An 18,700-nucleotide genomic window follows, 5' to 3' on the forward strand; every position below is an offset into this window, starting at 1 on the left:
GTTTAGAAATTAAGTATGTTGCTATGCCCACAATCAAGCGGCTGTCTTATGACAGAGGAAAATGATTGAACTATTTAGCAACAAGACAGAAACTAGCCAGGGAAGATCTTATCTGAGAAATCTTACTCAGTTCAGAACAACCAACATTCCCATTAGCAACAGAAAAATGCGCAGCTCCAGGTAACAATGCTTACTTTTTGTTGCAAATATACGTCAGTTCCTTCGTTGCTACTCAGAATGCTTGGGTGAGTCCATAAAGGCAGAATTCAGGTTGCTGAACTCCCAGTTTGGGATTCAAGACTAAACTTGGGTTGTTAATTCTCCCTTGACTGAATATCGTTAATTTTAAAAAGGAGCTGGTAAAGATCCCAATACTGAATGAATACAAGTGGCCAATACAACCTATATAACATTTGCAAAGCCCTGAGATTTTAAGGGGGGAAAAAACAAGTGAATCCATCAGGAGCTGATCGTACGTACCAGTAGGAAGAGGATTCAATACTTTTCACGCTACTAAAAGTTTTAAATAAAATATTTATTGGTGACCTTGATGAACCCAAAAGTAGCCGTGTATGTTTCATCCTTATTTTTGATCCTCTTTTTTTAAAAAAGCAAGCTTGCTTATCTTCATCACTGAGCCAGCGCCCGGAGGTGCCTTATGGGACCTTGCTAAGACAGTTCCACAAGGCCTTCCAGAAAAAGTGAGCTTTGCCTACATTATTAAAACAACTCCCGACAGAGTCTTTCTTTGTCCAGGCTGCTTCCCGGGAAGCCCTGCCCATCACATCCGCGTGGGCTCAGAGGCCCCAATCCCCCTTCACTCCGCAGCATTCGAACCCGTATCTGGAGGCAAGGAGAACATCAGGTGAGAAACACAGCTCAAAAACCAAAGCTACACAGAAGGAATTTAAGACTATTTATTCTTAATAAGCCAGTTTGCTCTTGTGGTTAAGACACCAGGCTAGAAATAAATGAGTTCCAGTCAGCCCCAAAGGCAGCTGGGTGAATCTGGACGCATCACTCTCAGTCAGGGCAAATATCATTTAGACTTTATATACCACTCCAAAGTCTTTACAGCCCTCTCCAAGAGGTTTTACAGAGTCAGCCTCTTGCCCCCAACAATCTAGGTCCTAATTTTACTGACCTCGGAAGGAAGGGAGGCTGAGTCAACCTTGAACTTCTAGTAGTCAGCAGAAATAGCCTGCAGTACTGCATTCTAACCACTACGCCACCATTACTAATAGTAGTAATGTGATGTTATTCAAGATCCAAAGGTCAAATTAACTGTACTATTGTATTTTAACTAGGAGAACGGAGAATTTGTGTCCTGAATCATTAAACTCAGAAATAATTTTAATTTCCTTTGGCCTAAATGAGATTTTTTTCCCCCTTCACGTTTAAACAGCACATAACGTGGTAAAGATAAATTCTTTGTTTGTAAAGATAAATCCTAAGTAAGACAAAGCATCCAAAAACCCTGTTCAGGTCAACGGAGCTAAGTTTTGATTTTGACAATTATAAACATAAAATCCCTCATCTAAACAGATCCAGCCCTCCAGCAGCATTGCAAAAATGGAAACCGCAGTACGAAATCAAGAGTTTGCTGTCACAGCTCTGGACAAATAGGTAAAAGGAAGTCGATCACGGCGTGTGGATCTGTCGGAAGGAAGGAAGGAAGGAGGCACTTCTGCAAATACACAGCTCAAGCAGTTTCTGCATCTGGAATTGCAACAAGGTTCCCCCTGAGTTGCTGAAAGCCACATTCAACAACTGCAGTCGGGTGGGGGAAGAGAGCTGTGGAGTTTACACAAGCAGGCTCTGTACTGAGAGGAGATAGTGAGCTTCTCTGGACCAGGGTGCCTGCTCCTTTTGTTGATTTTGGCAGCCCAAAGTGTAAGTAAAGATGCTGTTAATCCTCCTAACAAATCAGCAAAGGCCAGGTATGTTCAAGATCAAAGAGAAACCTGCCTAAGATTAAAACAGTCCCGGAGCTGCAATTTGTACATCCACTTTTTCAAAAGGGACACAATCACAGATCTGCTTGGCTTCAATATCCTTAGAGCGGGCTTTTTCAACCTCGGCCACTTTAAGGGGGGGTGGACTGCAACTCCCGGGAGTTGCAGTCCACCCCCCTTAAAGTGGCCGAGGTTGAGAAAGAGAGAGAGAGAGAGAGAGAGAGAGAGAGAGAACAAACTCCCAAACTTACTTTTCCCATCGCAGGCCACAATTTTAACTTTATCCACTTTCACCACCTCGGTGACCTCTCTGAATTCCACATCGTTCAGCACGAAGGTCCAAACATTGTCGCAAAACCTGTACGTATTCAGAGAGCCCTTTGGGGGGGGGGAAAGAAGAGAGAAAAGGGAGGGGGGCGCTTAGGAAAAGGGAAAAACCAAACAGTACCTGTTGAACTGGGCAGCCCAATTCTTTCTTCCCTTATCGATAAAGGCAGGCAGACATTCTGGAAAACGACATAGCTCTATCGCCCCCTTGTGGTCATCAAAGGAACGACCGTGGAGCAGGAGAATTTTATTTAGAATTTGGGGGAATTTTCTCTTAACTGATGTCGGCCCTCAGTCCTGTTGCGATTCTATGGCGCCATATTAAGGAGATTTCATCGTGGTTTCACCTTAATTTAATATTTTATCTCTGGCCATGTAGTTTGTATTTTCTGATTTTTATTCAAACTTGTATTTGTGTTGTATAATGTAATGTATAACGGAGATGCCACATGCTAACCGACCACATCACTAAGCAATGGATGTTCCACCCTCAATACTATTCGTAAATGTATCTGTACTGGTGCTCAGCCTGCTCAACTAAGGCATGAAACACAGCCACCCCAGGGTTTGGAAGGCTTACATAATATCTTATTACTTTCGCTGCTATTAAGCAACTGTTTTTATACACGTAGTTTAATGACCGTCCAAAGTTACAGCAGCACTGAAAAAATGTGACTTATGACCATTTTTCATACTTATGACCACTGCAGCATCCGCACTGTCATGCAATCAAAATTCGGACACTCGGCAACTGACTCGTATTTATGACGGTTGCAGAGTCCCGGGGGGGGTCATGTGATCGCCTTTTGCTTCCCTCTGACAAGCAGAGTCAATGGGGAAGTCGGATTCACTCGACAACCGTGTTACTAACTTTAACGACCGCAGTGATTCCCTTAACAACTGTGGCAAGGAAGGTCGTAAAAGAGGGCAAAACCCAGTTAACAACTGTCTGACTTAACAACAGAAATTTTGAGCTCAATTGCAGTCGTAAGTCAAGGGCTACCTATATCCCTTTTGAGCGTTATCTTTGAAAGGGGAACTAGAGGAAATGGGAACTATGAAGAAAAAAATCTACGTTCTGCTAGCATTTTAGGTGCTTCTTAGAAGAGCTGCAACCGGATGTTTGTATGCAAACTCAGTCAATACTAGCTGAAGCCATTAATGATTTCTAATTAACATTTCTTACCCTGAAATTGACTCTGTTTCTGACCCGCTGTGCTAATGCAGCATTGATGGCTTTGTCAAACTGTAGGAGGACTTGAAGAGCGAGCTGGGGAGTGATCTGCTGAGACTGAAAGATTGCATAAGAAAACTATAAACTCCAAAGACAAACATTCATCTGCCTAAAATCAGAACTTTGTTTTGATATTCACGCGCTGATTGGTGTAGCACGTTTGTCCAAACAGCCAAAACTTTCAGAGCACAGATTAGAATTTCCAATTTAAAATTTCAACTGACATGACGTGACTAGTTTTTCTCATTCCCTTCAACCACAGTACAAATGCAGAACGCTAAAGACATTTAAATTACAACTTCATGAGCTTAGCAAACATTGTCCATCAGAACTCAAACCCTTGTTTTGAGTTTGAGAAACGGGGCAGTTAAGATTATTGTCTTCATTTGTGAAGCCTCTGCTGTCATCACCGACATCTTACTCTTTGCTTCCATCTCCAATTACGATATTGAGGAAAATCAAGCGCTGTTAACACGTTTTCACCTAAGCAGTGTTCATTGCTTTTGATCTCCGGCAGCAAAACTAACATGACCCTACTTAAATCATGTTCATATTACTTAAGCCCTTTATTCAGACACATGGGAATAAGAAGCAGCTTCTCTCTTACCTGAATGAGCTCATCCAGGCTTTCCTGAAGACTGTTTCCCAGGGTGGTGTTTCTATACAGCTGGTAAGCCATGGCTCAAGCAGGTAGATGCTGATCATCCACAGATCTGAAACTTTCACCAAAGATCTGGAAAATCCAGGGTAAGAGTTTTATTCTGGCAGAGGGATGCATAATGGGCGCAACGCAGAGCCTGAGATAGGAGAGCTTCCAGCATGTTCAAGAAAAAGTTCCTTTTTCTTCACAAAACACACATTACAATAAAAACCACATAAAAGAACCAAACACCATTTCGCTTCCTTGCCGATTAAACCCTGCCTACACCCTGCCCTTCAAATTACAGGTAGTCCTCGGTTTACGACCACAAGAGCCCAAAATTTCTGTTGCTCGGTGAGTTTTGCCCCATTGTACAACCTTTCTTGCTGTAGATGTTAAGTGAATCATCTCAGTTATTAAGTTAGCAATACGGTCATTAAGTGAAACTGGCTTCCCCCACTGACTTTGCTTGACAGGAGGTCACAAAAGCGGGTCACGTGACCCGGGACACTGCGACCATCGTAAGTATAAGTCAGTTGCCAAGTGTCTGAATTTTGATCACGTGACCACGGGGAGGCTGCCACGGTTGTGTGAAACACGGTCATAGGTCACTTTTTTCCAGTGCCGTCATAACTTTGAACAGTCACTAAATCGTTGTAAGTCGAGGACTACCTGTGCACTCAAGTAATGCACGGATGCTTCTTCAGGTGCATCTCTGGTTGCAGGAAGATGCTTCGCAGGGCAGATGCTCCCCCCAACCCCCCCCCCCGGGCAGGCTAAGCAGAGACGCATGCGCACTTTTTCTCCAGCGGCCTCTCTCGGACTAGGCAGCTGGCCCTTCCCGGGCCCTGCGGGTCGGGGGTCCCCGGCAGCCCCACAGCTCCTTCCGCGGGGAAGGCGGGTCCCCACTCCTGGCCGCCTCTCTTGGGCACGTGCGCACCCGCGGACACGCGTGCACAAGCCTCCTCCTCCGGATGCGAGTTTGGCCGGGAGGAGCGGCCGCCCCGAGACGCGCCTGGGCCCCGGCAGAGCCGAGCTGCGCGGCCTGCGCTGGGCCCGGCCGCGGAGGATGCGGCGCGGAGTCCCGAGGCCGGGCAGGGGCCGCCGAGGGGGGGCAGCGCGGGGAGCGGGCCGGAAGGGAGCGGCTGCCCGGGCGCTACCTGGGCCGGGAGGGGCCCTCGCCCGCACGGGGCCCGCCGGGCTCCTCCAGACCTCCGACGCGGAGAAACGGGCTGCCGGCTACGATCCCCGCCTCTTTCCGACTCCACCGGGAGCGGGGCCCGGAAGCGGAAGTCGATATGCCAGCCGCAGGCGCGACCATAGAGCCACGGCGTCGCAGGCGCGAAAGGCGAGCGCGCGCGCATGCGCTTCCCAGGAAGGGGCGGGCGAGGGGCGTTTGGCAAGCCAAGCGAAAGTGGCGCATGCGCAGAAGACAGCCGTTGGCCTCGCTCGGCGGCGCTTCCGGAGTCCGCGCGCGGCGGGTTCGAATCGCCTTTCGGGAACGGCCTCTACAGGTCGGCAAGGCCGCAGGCGCTGCCCGTTGGGAATGCAAGGGACACGTGCTCTGTGCACGTGCAGAGGAGCCCAGCGGCTCTGCAGGCAGGGTTTCTCTGCTGGCCCTTGGATGGGAGGCCACCGGGAGATCCTGGTTGTAACCTGAACTGGAGAAAAGGAGCAAACGCTGCTCCAGGGTCTCCAGTGAATTCAAGGCCACCCTCCTGGCACCTGGATCCTGCACAGGCCTTGCCCACCCACCATTAAACCAAGCGCAGACATAAATGCAGCCTGCGGGGATTTTGTCAGACCTCCAGCCAGGGAAGAAAGGATAACCTTCACTCTAATAAAAAAAAGGGCAAAGAAGAGAAGCCAATGTTGTTTTTCTCTGCCTCGTGCTTCTCTTTCGCTCTCTCGCATTTGAGCACGTGGGCCACACGCTTCAGAGCCTTTACAGGAGCACCAGGGAAAATCCACAGCATATTACTCTCAAGCAACGTCTGAACCAGCCGTTGTTCTGTCACTGACCCAGTTAATGCAACTGCCCCCCCAGCCCTTCTCTGTCTTCTGGTTGTGCTGCTTAACAACGGTTTTCCCTCCAGTTGTGTGAAGACTTATGTTTGTTAGACGAGACAAATGGGATTTTTCCCATACGGCCACCTTAAAATTTACAGGAGCACCTTTTGCCGACGTTAACTTCCCATCGCCCTGTGCGCTCCCACAGAGAGGGCCTCCTCAGGGTGCCGTCGGTCAGGGAATGTCGACTGGCGGCCCCCAGGGGGAGAGCATTCTCTGTGGGCGCACCTGCCCTCTGGAATCAGCTCCCGGTTGAGCTCCGGATGGCTCCCGACCTTCGCTCCTTTCGCTGCGACCTGAAGACTTGGCTATTTGAGCTTGCCGGCCTGGACTGAGGGACTGGGATTTTAGATCTTAAGTTTTTTTAAAAAAATTAAATTTTAGAATGTGTTTATTCTTTAGGGTTATTTGATTTAATTTCATTTCAATTTTTATACATTATGTGTTGTTTATAGTGTTTTAATTGCCCTGTACACCGCCCCGAGTCCCTTTGGAGAGGGGCGGTATATAAATCCAATTAAATAAATAAAATTAAATAAATAAATAAATAAATAAATAAATAAATAAATAAAATAAGTAAATTTAAGCATTTATGACAAATACCCAATTAAAGCCTTTCTTTAAAAACATTTTATTGACTGGGTTATAAACCAACACACGGGCGGTATTTTCCCCACCATAAACACTGGGGAACACAAAAACGCTGTGTTGCTAACAACACGCACAGAATTTAAATACAAATGAAAATATTTCTAAAGAGCGATGCCCAAGCTTTCCAAAGACGTAATGTTTCTGTAACAATCCACTATGGCTTTGATGATTAACCCGCTAGGAATTAGTGCACACGACAAATCCGCCCTTATTGAGAAGGCCACTCTTAAAGCAGCCGTTTCGTCAAAACATGCAACACACAGACAAAAGTCTCCTTTAAAAAGGGGTGTATAAAGTGAATCTAGTGCTGTTTCCAGGGCTTTGTTTTCCACAGTACAAAACGACCACCTGGCATTCTTCCACCTTAGATGGGAAGCTTTGCCAGAGACCCAGGGTGCTGGGCCCTTGAGATACACTTTCTCCGTAGGCAAAGCTCTTCTCCTTGCCCCTAACTCTGGATACACTTTCTCTACTCTTTGAGTGTCACCTCCTGATACCATCTTCTGGAACTCTGCTTCACATCATGGCTGGGCGGCAAAGCAGCAAGGCCGAGATACCTTCCGTGGTAGCAAGGGGAAGATTGGGTGGAGGCCACGACCGTTCCGCTCTGGGATGTCGCCCAATATCCCAAATAAGTCACTCCCTGGGCATCCAGAGCCAGCCAGCCTCCACCAGCCCAACATTCAAACAGTAGCGCTGCCAGGATTCTCAATGACAGGATCCTTCTGTTCAGGAGAGAGTTGAAACGCTGGAGTTTCAACCCAGAAGGGCCTGGACTGAATGGCACTTGTGCTGAGGACACCCAGCTCCAGGCTTAGGCACATCCCTCAGTGGAAACAGCAAAGGATCTTGCTAGCCTAGCAGATAACCAAGTTAAATTTCTCTCTTCCTTAGCCAAGAAGCATTTCACCATAAATAAGAAATTATCATGCATTTTATTCCTAAATAAATGACAACAGTCATTGGTGGGCTAGTGTGTCTCAGGGTTGTTGTTGTTTTGCAGATGAACATTATAAAATATGCGTTGAAGAGTCATAAAAATATATATGATCTCTCTCCTTAACGTCGAAGCATATAAATACTTACTGAATAAGCATCACGATATAAAAATGGGTGCCCCTCATACGATGCCCTTGTGACACTGCAGTATAAAAGTTATAATAAAGGCAACTATGAAGTGTCAGCATCACCTGGGACTTGCAAACCCACTCAGCAGTGCGTCATCCAACAGGCCAAGTCTGGACACAGAAGGCCAGAGTGTTCTTCAGGACCTCAAATCTCCCAGCGTGTTCTTCACTCTCGGCTTGAATTCAAAAACACTTTTTTTTACTGTTCAGACTTCTGCTCCTGTTTCCCATTAAGTTCTTGATCAATTCTGCTCATCGGAGAGAAAAAAAACATGTCATATTTTGCAAGGAGGAAAAAAACCTTACTATTTAGCAATTGCAGTGAAACAAGTTAATACAAGTTAAAGCAGGAAGTTTCCAACAGACTTGAGGGGAACTTTGAACAGTGATAGTTAACAGGGAAATGAAACCGACTGTGCAGCTTTTCCCAAAGTGCTCAACCTCTGCATAGGTCAGGTGCAAAGAGCCAGGCTCGCATGTGCAGAGTACAAGCTAATTGCTTTAACGTGTTCTGCCTATAGTGCAGGAATTTCCCCAAGTCTGGCCGCCTGCTCCAGGGAGCAGTTCAATAAGGTTCCAAAGGAACATCGGGGGAGTTGGCCAGGAGCCCTTTTGGTGCTGCGCAGACTCTAGGCTAGCTCCATGCTTGATCCCTCCTCTCTGCCCAGCTGGCTGTTTCCCAATAGCATATGGGGTCACGTCTTCCATTGGGGAGAGTGCTCCGAAGATGGGATCGGCGTTGGTTTTTTTTGCCAAGCTTGCAATATTCTGAGCCGTCCCTCCAAAGGAGAAAAAAGGAGGCATTTGAAGCAATTATATACAACCAGCACTTTCTGGACCAAAGGGGTTTGTTAATCAGCCATAGCGATGAGTGCTGTAAATTAGATAGCGTGGTCAAGATGTATTTATTAGCAGGCCACTCTTGTTAAAAGCCCCACCAGAAATGTTCTACATGCATTGAAAACTGGGGGGGGAGGGGGAGAGGAATTGCCAATGCAAAGAGCACAAGGTGAAGAAAGAAGTAATTCCGTCAGCTTTTAAGGTAGATGAACCAAGGCTGAGTCACAATTGGCCCGTCTAGAATTAAGGAAGCGTTTTTGCAGCCCTGGCTACCCAATTTTAACGGGAACAATTTGCAGCTCTTGATTTGATGGGTTAGTGTTACACAGGTGGTCCTCAACTTACAACTGCTCATTTAGTGACCAAAGTTATGACAGCACTGAAAAAAGTGAGTTATGACCACTTTTCAGACTTCCGACCTTCGCAGCATCCCTCCCCCATAGTCACCTAATCAAAATTCAGACACCTGGCAATTGGAATGTACTTACGATGCCTGCAGTGTCCCAGGCTCGCTCTGTGTGTGTGTGTGTGTGTGTGTGTGTGTGTGTGTGTGTGTGTGTGTGTGTGTGTGTGTTTCATGTGATCCCCTTTTGCGACCTTCTGACAAAGTCAACGGGGAAGCCTGATTCACTTAACGACCGTGTTACTAACTGTAGTGGTTCACTTAGCAACTGTGGCAGGAAAGGCCGTCAAATGGGGCAAAACTCACTTAACAAACGTCTTGCTTAGCAACAAAAATGTTGGGCTCCGTTGTAAGTTGACGACTATGCGTAATTAGCAAAGACTCAGCTTTGGGGATTACTTATCGTTCTTGGAAACAAGCAGTGGTGTGGGCAGCCCAGCACAAACTCGTCCAGGGGTGGGGAACCTTGGCTCTTTTATGACTCGTGGACTTCAACTCCCAGAATTCCTGAGCCAACATGGCTCAGCATGGCAATACTCCCTTTCCCCTCAGCGTGGCTGGCTCAGGAATTCTGGGAGTTGAAGTCCACGAGTCATAAAAGAGCCAAGGTTGCCCACCCCTGAACTAGTCCAAGCACCGTGCAAGCTTTTTGCAACAGTGGATTCCCATCCCCACATGCCCTGGGCGTCCCAGCCAGCTGCACCCCTTCCCAAAGCCAGCCCAGCGCAGGAAAGGTGAGAAGACACAGGCATTCCTGATCAAGAAGGACAGATACCTTTGGAGTTTCTTTTTAAATTTTTCTTCTTCGTACCTTAGTAGGGAAAATTCATTTTTAGTATAGCAGGTGCAGATTCTGAAACTCGCAAAAACCCAAGCCAACCGCATGTATTTAGCCAAGCACTTCCCAGCACCAACATATAAAAACGACATTAAGCAAAAGTTTTGGGGGGTTTCCCCCCCCATAGGAGCGTCTATTGTGTTTGTCCCTCCCAAATTCAGGGCAGTTGGGCATCTCTGATGCTTCTTCTCCTGGGAAGGGAGATCAGGATCCCTGGCAGCAGTTGGCTCAAACTCAAGTTAGAAAAGATGGACGTGGAGCCTCCATAATAATCCCTGAATCCCTAGCACAGCACAACACAGCACAGCGGTTGGGATCACTTGGAATCACTGGGCAGGGCAGGTGACTTCTCTGAGGAAGCTCCCAAGAGCACCAGCAATTTAACAAGCAACTCCAGGGAGAGAAGCCACGTTTGGGAGGATGTGGTGATCCATACGACTCTATCCCAGCTCCACGGAAGGAAGCCCTTCGGACCTAAACCTCCGGGCACTCTTTGGGGGCTGGGGACACACAAGAAAAGTGACCTACTGCTTTATGCATTCGGGGATGGTAACGCTGTCCATGGGAATGAGCTCTGCCAGCTCTGCCAAGGTAAAGACGTATCTGATTTTTTGGCTGAATTTTGAGCTGAAAGAGAACAGGAAAAACAGTCACCGCTATAGCATTTACCGTGCCGATGCTTAGCTTAAAAGGAAAGATAAACATTGTGTGCATTACCTAATAAATGGCTTTGTGATTGCCAGAAGTGTTCTAATGAACCAGGAAGGATGAACTATTATGAGTGACTTCAGGTTTTTCCTTAACCTATGATCAATAAAAGCAATGCAGATGTTGGCAACGGAAGGCAACACTGTTGGCAACACCACTCTTCCCGAAAAAATGACCTGGCGATCCCAGTCCCCAGATGAGACCGACCCTCTTTGCCAATTCCCACCCTTGAAAGAACTCTACATTGCTCCTCCAACTGGCTGCGCCTTTCCCCACGTCCCCCTCTCCCTATTTAATCTCACCTCCTGTCAATTTGCTGGTAACACTTCCTGAGCCAGCCTAAACTGGGCATCTTCCGCCGGGTGGTTGCCCCATTTAGATAAACAATCATATAGCTCTCTGCTATTAGTAATTCTAGGGAGCCGATCACGTATCTGTGGGAAGGAGAAGAGGGAGAAGCAGCAGAAGCAGCTTGAGTCACCCAAAGACCGGACAATGCAGGTCGTCCACAACGGAGCCAAAACTTGTTAAGTGAGTTTTGCCCCATTTTGCAACCTTTCTTCCCGCCCTGGTTAAGGGAATCACTGCAGTTGATAAGTTAGTATCCCGGCATCTGGCTTCCCCATTGATTTCGCTGGTCAGGTCGCAAAAGGGGATCACGTGATCCTGGGACACAGCAACGGTCATAAATATGAACTCGCATTCCCAGCACTGCCTGTTCACAAAACCAGGTCTTCAGGACCTTTTGAACGAGTATCAAGGTGAGGGGGTGGGGAATCTTATCTCTTATCCCTTCTACAGACTGGAATGGGTTGAGCATTCACAAGGAGATTCATGGACAAACCATGATCTCCAAGTTGTCTCATCATGAGAGTCAAGAGAAGCTCCCAATCCAATCTGATCCCTTACTAATCGTTGAAAATGAGACTGTTCAGATCCCGGTGGTATTCTGCATGCCAGGAACTGTGGACTGACCTGTAGCATTTCCTGCAAGGAGGACAACGGAATATCCCTCCCTGCTCCTCCCAGGCCTCGGACAACCGTCACTGCAGATGACTCTGACTCCACATTAAAGCAGGGTTACCTGTTTGCTAGACCACTTACTTAAACAGATTGTCCATTAAGTATCGGTAGTTTGGCTGACTACTTTCTGGCATGAAGCAAACCGCAAAGACAATAATTGCATTCAGCCCATCCCCGTAATAGCCTAGGGAGGAAAAGAAATAACCATCACTGTTAGGAAATTGTTGTGCAGAGGTCTCCTTGTGCTACCAAGGAGTTGCACAGACAAGAAAGAGTACTGAGAGCAGTAAGAGTCACACAGTAACTACAAGAGTACACTGAGTTGTGAAAACAAAAAGTACTTTACTTTGAGGTGGTGTAAGAACAAAAATGCACGGTCAAAAATAAACAGTCCAGGTCATACACAATAGCAACAGTCCAAGGAGTAATCCAAAATACAAAGTCTTCTTACCGGTCCAGAGGTCAATACACAGTTGTACAGGTTTATCACAGTAGTAAACCAACAGTACAGCACAACAGAGCAAAAACAGTAATAGTAGAGAGCAGTGAATTCAGAGAGAGAAGCTACGTTCCTAGCTCCCTCTTATGGCCATGAGAACACTTACACACCCATTGGCCAATTAGCATCTTAAAGTTACAACATCATCATGGCTTATATAACCATCACCACGATGTTTTTTCTGAAGCCTTCCTGCAGTTGCAGCGAGCCTGTTTAGTGAACCAAGCATTACAATAAGTTAGCCCTCACCTCCGTGACTAATCACTTTCTTGTAGGGCTCAATGGCCCTCATGTCTACTCGGTGACCCTGGTCGCCAATCTGGTACATTCGCCACCGCCGTTCCTCCGCCCTCTCTTCCGACGCTGTGTATTCCAGCAGGGAGCCCTTCCGAACAGCATCGCTGCTTTTCTGCTTCGGAAGGTCGTCTGGCCACCATGGAAGCAGAGGATTGGAAGTAGCATTACATGACCAGACCAAGATTTCCCAACTTCAGCAGCTTTTAAGACGTGTGGATTCCAACTCCCAGAATTCCCCAAGCAGCACAGATGGGTTGGTCAGTTAAGTTTTCAGAGTGACAGGCTCATGTTTTGAAGGGTCAACAGTCACTTATGGAAATGAACAAGGAATTAAGGAATTAAGCAGTTTCTGAGCAGAATGATTCTAAAGTTGAGATACTTGGGAATATTAAGTTACCGTTTTCTTTCAAAAACATGGAATCTCTTGCAGATTTTTAAAATCAATGTATGTGTTTCATTCTGATTAATTTTTTCTACATCAGAGTTGCTCTCTACAAAGAGTAATCAGCATTTACATTTGAGATGCCCAAATTCCAGAAGCAAGGCCTTTTTAAAAACGTATTATTTAGGGTGGTGCAGACAGTTACTGAAAATTCTTTGAGACGCTGACAGCTCCAGATGGTTTCCCTTCAACTATCATTTTCCCACTGATTGTAAGTTTGCTACAAAATCGTTTTCACTGCCCCGATTTGCAGCAGTCATGCAAATAGACAAATCTTTCAATCAAAGGTATGCAGGATCTGGGGGAGGGGGCTAGTGAGGACTAAATCATCCTCCTGGTTTTGCAAAAGGAATTTCAGTAGCGCAAGCCTTACCACAGAGGTGGGAAAAACTACTTCAGCAAGTTAGTAGTTTGTTTCCAAGGACAGAAGGCTGTTAATGGAAACTATCCTTCCAGGGAAATGCAGACAGCGGCATTAAAAAGAGAAGAGACAGAAACCTTATTGCAGTGATGCCCACCTGGACCCCCCTCTTGCCCAAAATAAAAAGCCAAGCATTGGTGGAGTCATGGACTCTGTACCCTGTTTCAATGCATAGGAAATATCTCTACAAAGTAGCATGCTCATTGGCAACGGCACGCGAGAAGGAACGTGCCTAAGGACAAAATTTCATTGCTATTAAAAAAAAAAATCTTACCTTCCCACTCAAACTCATTATTGCTGTTCTCGGAGGGTGTGTCTATATCATCCAAGTCAATATCTCCACTTGCCTCTAACCCAGATAAAATGGATTCTTCACTCTGATCCAAAGTCAAGTTTATATTTGGAGCTATTAGTTTCTTCTTAACTTTGTTGCCATTAATTTCTAATAGGTTGAAAGGTAGGGGAAGATAACATGTGATTCCTTGATAAACGTCAAAGCTAGAAAAAGAAGCCTCAAAACTAGAAAAGAGATTATTTAATAAAAGGTGGATAGATAAACGTTGCTTTACTTGGTGTTGATATGTAGGGCTAATTGTTGATGCCTGTCGAACATAAGCATTATGTTACAATCTTTACTTTTTAAAAAGGAGATCGAACAGGCACCTCTCTCAGCAAAGAAATTAACTATATATTCAACAGTTTTAAAATTAAATACAAGACTAATTCTATTCTGTTTGAAAACAGTTCTGTAATTTCAGCAGAGATCACATACATAACTTATTTAGTTATTCCCAGTGCTACTGGTCTTAAACACTCCAGTCCATCTTTATTGAAATGTTCTGATCTTATTTAATGTAGTCTGATTTCAAACCATTTTCATAATTATGATAGTCAATTTCAAGGTTAGAGCAGGCCTGGGAAGGCTGCCTCAGTCTTCTCCAAGGTTGGCAAACCTTTACAGCAGGGGTGTCCAACCTGGGCCACTTTAGAATTGTGGCTGACTGGGGAATTCTGGGAGCTGAAGTTCACAAGTCTTAACGTGGCCCAGGTTAGACACCCCTACTCTACAGAAAGCAGGTATTTGAAGACTGGAGTACTGCAATATCAGGATGTTTCACCCACTTTTACAATACTGGAACTGGCCAGGGGACTATCAGACAAAACAAGTGTTCCACCAGAGTTTCTTATTCTTGCTGAAACAGCTTTGAGAAAATGCTATGAAATGAAACAGCATATATGACATATTTTCAATTTGAAGAAGTTATTTTGACAGCGGCAAACGAGACATCACCTTCTGTCTCAGCTGCCTTAGCCCCGAGGCCAAGTTCACAATATCTTGAGGGCATCAAATTGCCTACTCCAACTGAGATGGATGCACTTACCAGATTGGTCTCCTCTTTCAGCTGGCCCAGACATAGCTTCAATGTGGTCATCTTCTGGTAAAGGTCTGGGGTACAGGGCAGACATTAAATGTAGTCAAAATCTCTTGCTTCCTTTCCTATTATCCTTTATGTAACACTAACAGTTGCAATAGCTCACATGTAATTTGGTTCCTAATGGGCAGAACTATCTCCCCACTCCAGACCACTTGCATGTGTCATCCCCTATTTATCAGGGGATGACACACTAACATGAACACCTCAGGATTGCACAAAAGTCCAACCTGTTCTTGTGGTATCTGCACACCTTCTGTATAACCCTTGCTGCATAAGGTAAAGTAAAGGTAAAGGTTCCCCCGCACATGCGTGCTAGTCGTTTCCGACTCTAGGGGCCGGTGCTCATCTCCGTTTCATAGCCGAAGAGCCAGCGCTTGTCCGAGGACGTCTCCGTGGTCATGTGGCCAGCATGACTAGACGCCAAAGGCGCACGGAACGCTGTTACCTTCCCACCGGAGTGGTCCCTATTTTTCTACTTGCATTTTTACGTGCTTTCGAACTGCTAGGTGGGCAGAAGCTGGGACGAGTAACAGGCGCTCACTCTGCTACGCGGCACTCGGGATTCGACCCGCCAAACTGCCGACCTTCCGATCGACAAGTTCAGCGTCCTAACCCACTGAGCCACCGCATCCCTTCTTGCTGCATAAACAGCCTCCCCAATGATCTGTAAAAGACACCTTTGCTAATCAGGACTGCTACTACCATCAGCATATAAATAACTCATTGCAATAACTTGCATTAATTTTTATCATCACCGGGCCTTGAGTAAGAATCTGTCCCAGTTTCATAGGCAAGGAAATTTTTTGTACATTTTGAACTGATTTCCAAACTTCCCCTGGCCCACGAAGATTAATCTAGGCCCAAATTGTACACTTACAATCCAGTCAAACTCCTTGAATGCAGTATGAGTCTACCCTGACAAATGCATCTTCTAAAGACCTTGCCCTGAGGCCACAGTGTAAATTATACAATCAATTGCCAACATCGTTTCCCAACAAACGCGAACCAAGTCAGCTGTGCCTTACCTGGGAAAGTCTTCGTCTTGCCATTCCTCCTTAACTTCCACTCCTTCCATCCTCAGCTTTGCCTTGAGGGCTAATGCAGCTCCGTCTTGATCCAGAGTTCTGAACTGTTGTGGGAGACATTAGGAACTACAAAATATGTTTCTGTTAAAGTGCTTAGTTAGGACAGGAGTGACTTCCTATGAAGGCCTAATTTAACCTCCAAGTTAATCCACAAAAGAAATTACGCCAAAGCAGCAGCAATTTCTTAGTTTCTGTTGAATTGGTCTACAACTGATCTTCTAGGGAACCAGAGAACGCAAGGCACGTGCCATCTTGCACAATATATTTCATAGTTTGTATATCAGTACCACAATCGCAACAAGGGGAATCTTTCCATCCCCACTGCTACAGGGCAGAGGCACTTCTTCCAGTATCACACCTAATTCTGTTCAATTTCACCCAGACTGAGCGAGGCAGGTCCAAACTAGGGGATTTGGTAGAGGGATCGCGAACGGACACAAGAAGATTCTTTGGAAGAACTAAGAGGAACGCTGGTAGGAGAGGCAACCACAGTTTTGGGTGTAGCCAGAAATGGCATGCCACAGGGCAAGTTTTAAAAAGGATATTAATGATAGTCCCTTGAAAGTGAGTTTTCTGCCTACTCAAGCCCTAGAGGAAACAAACTGTGAGTAATCTCACTTCCTATCAGAAGGGTTAAAGCAGGAAGCCAAGCTGCAGATTTCAAAATAGCCGAGCTCCATCCAGTAGATTATCGTTTGCTTGTTGCTGCTGAGCACTATTCTTGTTCTGGGACTTTTAGCCTAAATCCAGCATATTTTGTAGAGTTTCTGCTGCTGCTGCTGCTGCTGCTGCTGCTGCTGGGAATCAACTGGGGGGAGGCAGGTCCAGGTACAAGAAAGCATAGCATTTGAATAAAAGGACGGTGGAAACCATCTCCTCATCTGCTGCATTTGCTGAGATGAACAACTTACTTAACGAATTAGTTTATTTAGTAATTTCATCACTGAGTTAATTATTTAGAGGACTATCAAGGAAGTTGTGAAGCTTAAGTATGTCCTAGGATCCTCATTCATCAACCTAGTTTTACACCTCATACTTAATGGGACTTGAACCTAACTAAATTTAGATAAGACCTTTAGATCAACACTGATAGGATCAGGTTGTCAGGGCAAAAGTCACTTTTTTCAGTGCCGTGTCACAACTTCGCACGGTCACTAAATGAACCGTTGTAAGTCGAGGCCTACCCATCAGGACACAGAGCAGGGGTCTCCACCCTGGGCCACTTTTAAGGCTTGTGGACTTCAACGCCCAGAATTCCCCAACCAGCTCAAAGCTGTCAAAGTTGGGACCCCCCCATACAGAGGAATCTCTTCCCCCCTCCCGTCGATGTCTTCCCCCAAAGAGCCCCAAACGAACCAATCAGGTGGGCGGGCAGCTTCCTGGCCCCTCCCCACGAAAGGCCTGGCCCCGCCCTCCTAGGGCGACCTAGCGCCGAACTACGAGCAGCCCTTAGAGCAGACATGTCAAACACAAGGCCCGGGGGCCGGATCCGGCCCGCGAAGTGGTTTCATGTGGCCCGCGAAGCCATCCTGGAAACAGTGAGGGAACAGCCCCCACTGCCTTGGCCCTGGCCCAGAGACCCTCCTTCTGCCAGAGACCCCCAGATCTGTCCCACTCCTGCCCAGGCCCCCACAGGCACCCTTGATGGGAACGATGTAGAGCTGGCCACGCCCACCCAGGAGGCCATATGCACTCTAGCCACGCCCACCCAGTAGGCCACGCCCACCCTGGTTATACCCACCCGGCCCCCTGAGCGCAACCGCAATGCTGATGCGGCCCTCCATGAAATTGAGTTTGACACCCCTGCCTTAGAGCAAATATGGAAGGAGGGGATTTCCTCCACGCCCCCCCCCCCGCCGAGAGAGAAACCAGCACAGGCTCCTGCAGGTAGAAATCTAGCTGGCCTAGGATCCTTGAGGGGGGACGCAGGGGAGAGGCGGACGACCCCCTCCCCGCGCCATTTCCCGTCTCCGAGACCACTCCCTATCCCATAATAATGCCTCGCCGGCTCGGAGGAGCAGGCCTCACCTCAGCTCGGCGCCTCTCTCGCTCACAGCCGGCCGGAACGACAGCTCCCGAAGGTGGCGCCCCTGCCCCGGAAGGACACGTGAGCAAACAGGAAGCAGGACGCAGCCCCCTCCTTTCCTCAGGAAATGGAGAGGGCCGCTGTCTGCGCCTGCGCGCTGTGCGGCGGCTGGAAAGGTGCGGCAGGGACGGGCCGAGGGCGCATGCGTCTAAAGCGAAGCTTCTCTCTGGTTTTGTCGCCGCGCCGCTTTCGTCTCCAGAGTCGGGCGATGGGAGCGGTCTACGAGGCGGTGGGCGTGGTTTATGCAAATTTGGCTATTGGTTGCACGGTTCTTTTGCAGCGGCGGGCGCCAGGTTGCAAATGAGCAAGGAGGAAGGGTGTTAATTTCAAACAATGCATGCCCGTGTTTACCAGAATAAGAGGCTGTCTGCACGCATGCAGTCAGACTCTTGGCTGATTCACACAACACCTCGCTTAAACATCCAACTTGCGTAATCCCTATTTGTCGGTCAGTTAGTCTTTTTAAGGCCACCCAAACAGACCATAAAAAGCACCCAAAAATCCCCCTCTAATCTAGCCACGTATCTCCTTCCAGTCCCCTCTAGGCAGAACATCAGGTATACTGCCCCTAAAGCTGGAGGTTCCGTTATTCCGCTCCCTGGAAGACTTTGCTTCTTA

General features: G+C 47.1%; 2 protein-coding genes across 6 annotated transcripts; both read right to left on the minus strand.

Annotated features, from left to right (window-relative positions):
* Positions 1 to 516: 516 nt before the first annotated feature.
* GTF2A2 (general transcription factor IIA subunit 2) lies at positions 517 to 5,518 on the minus strand. Its single transcript, XM_081337632.1, has 5 exons — positions 5,317 to 5,518; positions 4,124 to 4,249; positions 3,469 to 3,573; positions 2,207 to 2,333; positions 517 to 843 (listed from the first exon to the last, which is right to left on the minus strand). Exons 2-5 carry the CDS (start codon positions 4,193 to 4,195, stop codon positions 818 to 820), a joined length of 330 nt encoding a protein of 109 aa, XP_081193758.1. The 5' UTR covers positions 4,196 to 4,249; positions 5,317 to 5,518; the 3' UTR covers positions 517 to 817.
* Positions 5,519 to 6,838: 1,320 nt separating this feature from the next.
* BNIP2 (BCL2 interacting protein 2) lies at positions 6,839 to 18,134 on the minus strand. 5 transcript variants are annotated; one of them, XM_081337644.1, is made up of 11 exons: positions 18,025 to 18,134; positions 15,937 to 16,040; positions 14,858 to 14,922; positions 13,750 to 13,917; positions 12,565 to 12,741; positions 11,898 to 12,000; positions 11,096 to 11,227; positions 10,803 to 10,889; positions 10,614 to 10,712; positions 10,023 to 10,058; positions 6,839 to 8,252 (listed from the first exon to the last, which is right to left on the minus strand). In XM_081337644.1, exons 2-11 carry the CDS (start codon positions 15,984 to 15,986, stop codon positions 8,204 to 8,206), a joined length of 966 nt encoding a protein of 321 aa, XP_081193770.1. In that variant the 5' UTR covers positions 15,987 to 16,040; positions 18,025 to 18,134; the 3' UTR covers positions 6,839 to 8,203. The 5 variants fall into 5 exon arrangements, with proteins under 5 accessions (XP_081193770.1, XP_081193773.1, XP_081193771.1 ...); XM_081337647.1 differs by having other exon boundaries at positions 13,750 to 13,852; positions 15,937 to 16,062; positions 18,025 to 18,091; XM_081337645.1 differs by having other exon boundaries at positions 15,937 to 16,062; positions 18,025 to 18,091.
* Between the last annotated feature and the right edge of the window lie 566 nt (positions 18,135 to 18,700).

This window comes from Vipera berus (assembly GCF_964194415.1).
Source record: "Vipera berus genome assembly, chromosome: 12".
Lineage (NCBI taxonomy): Eukaryota > Metazoa > Chordata > Lepidosauria > Squamata > Viperidae > Vipera > Vipera berus.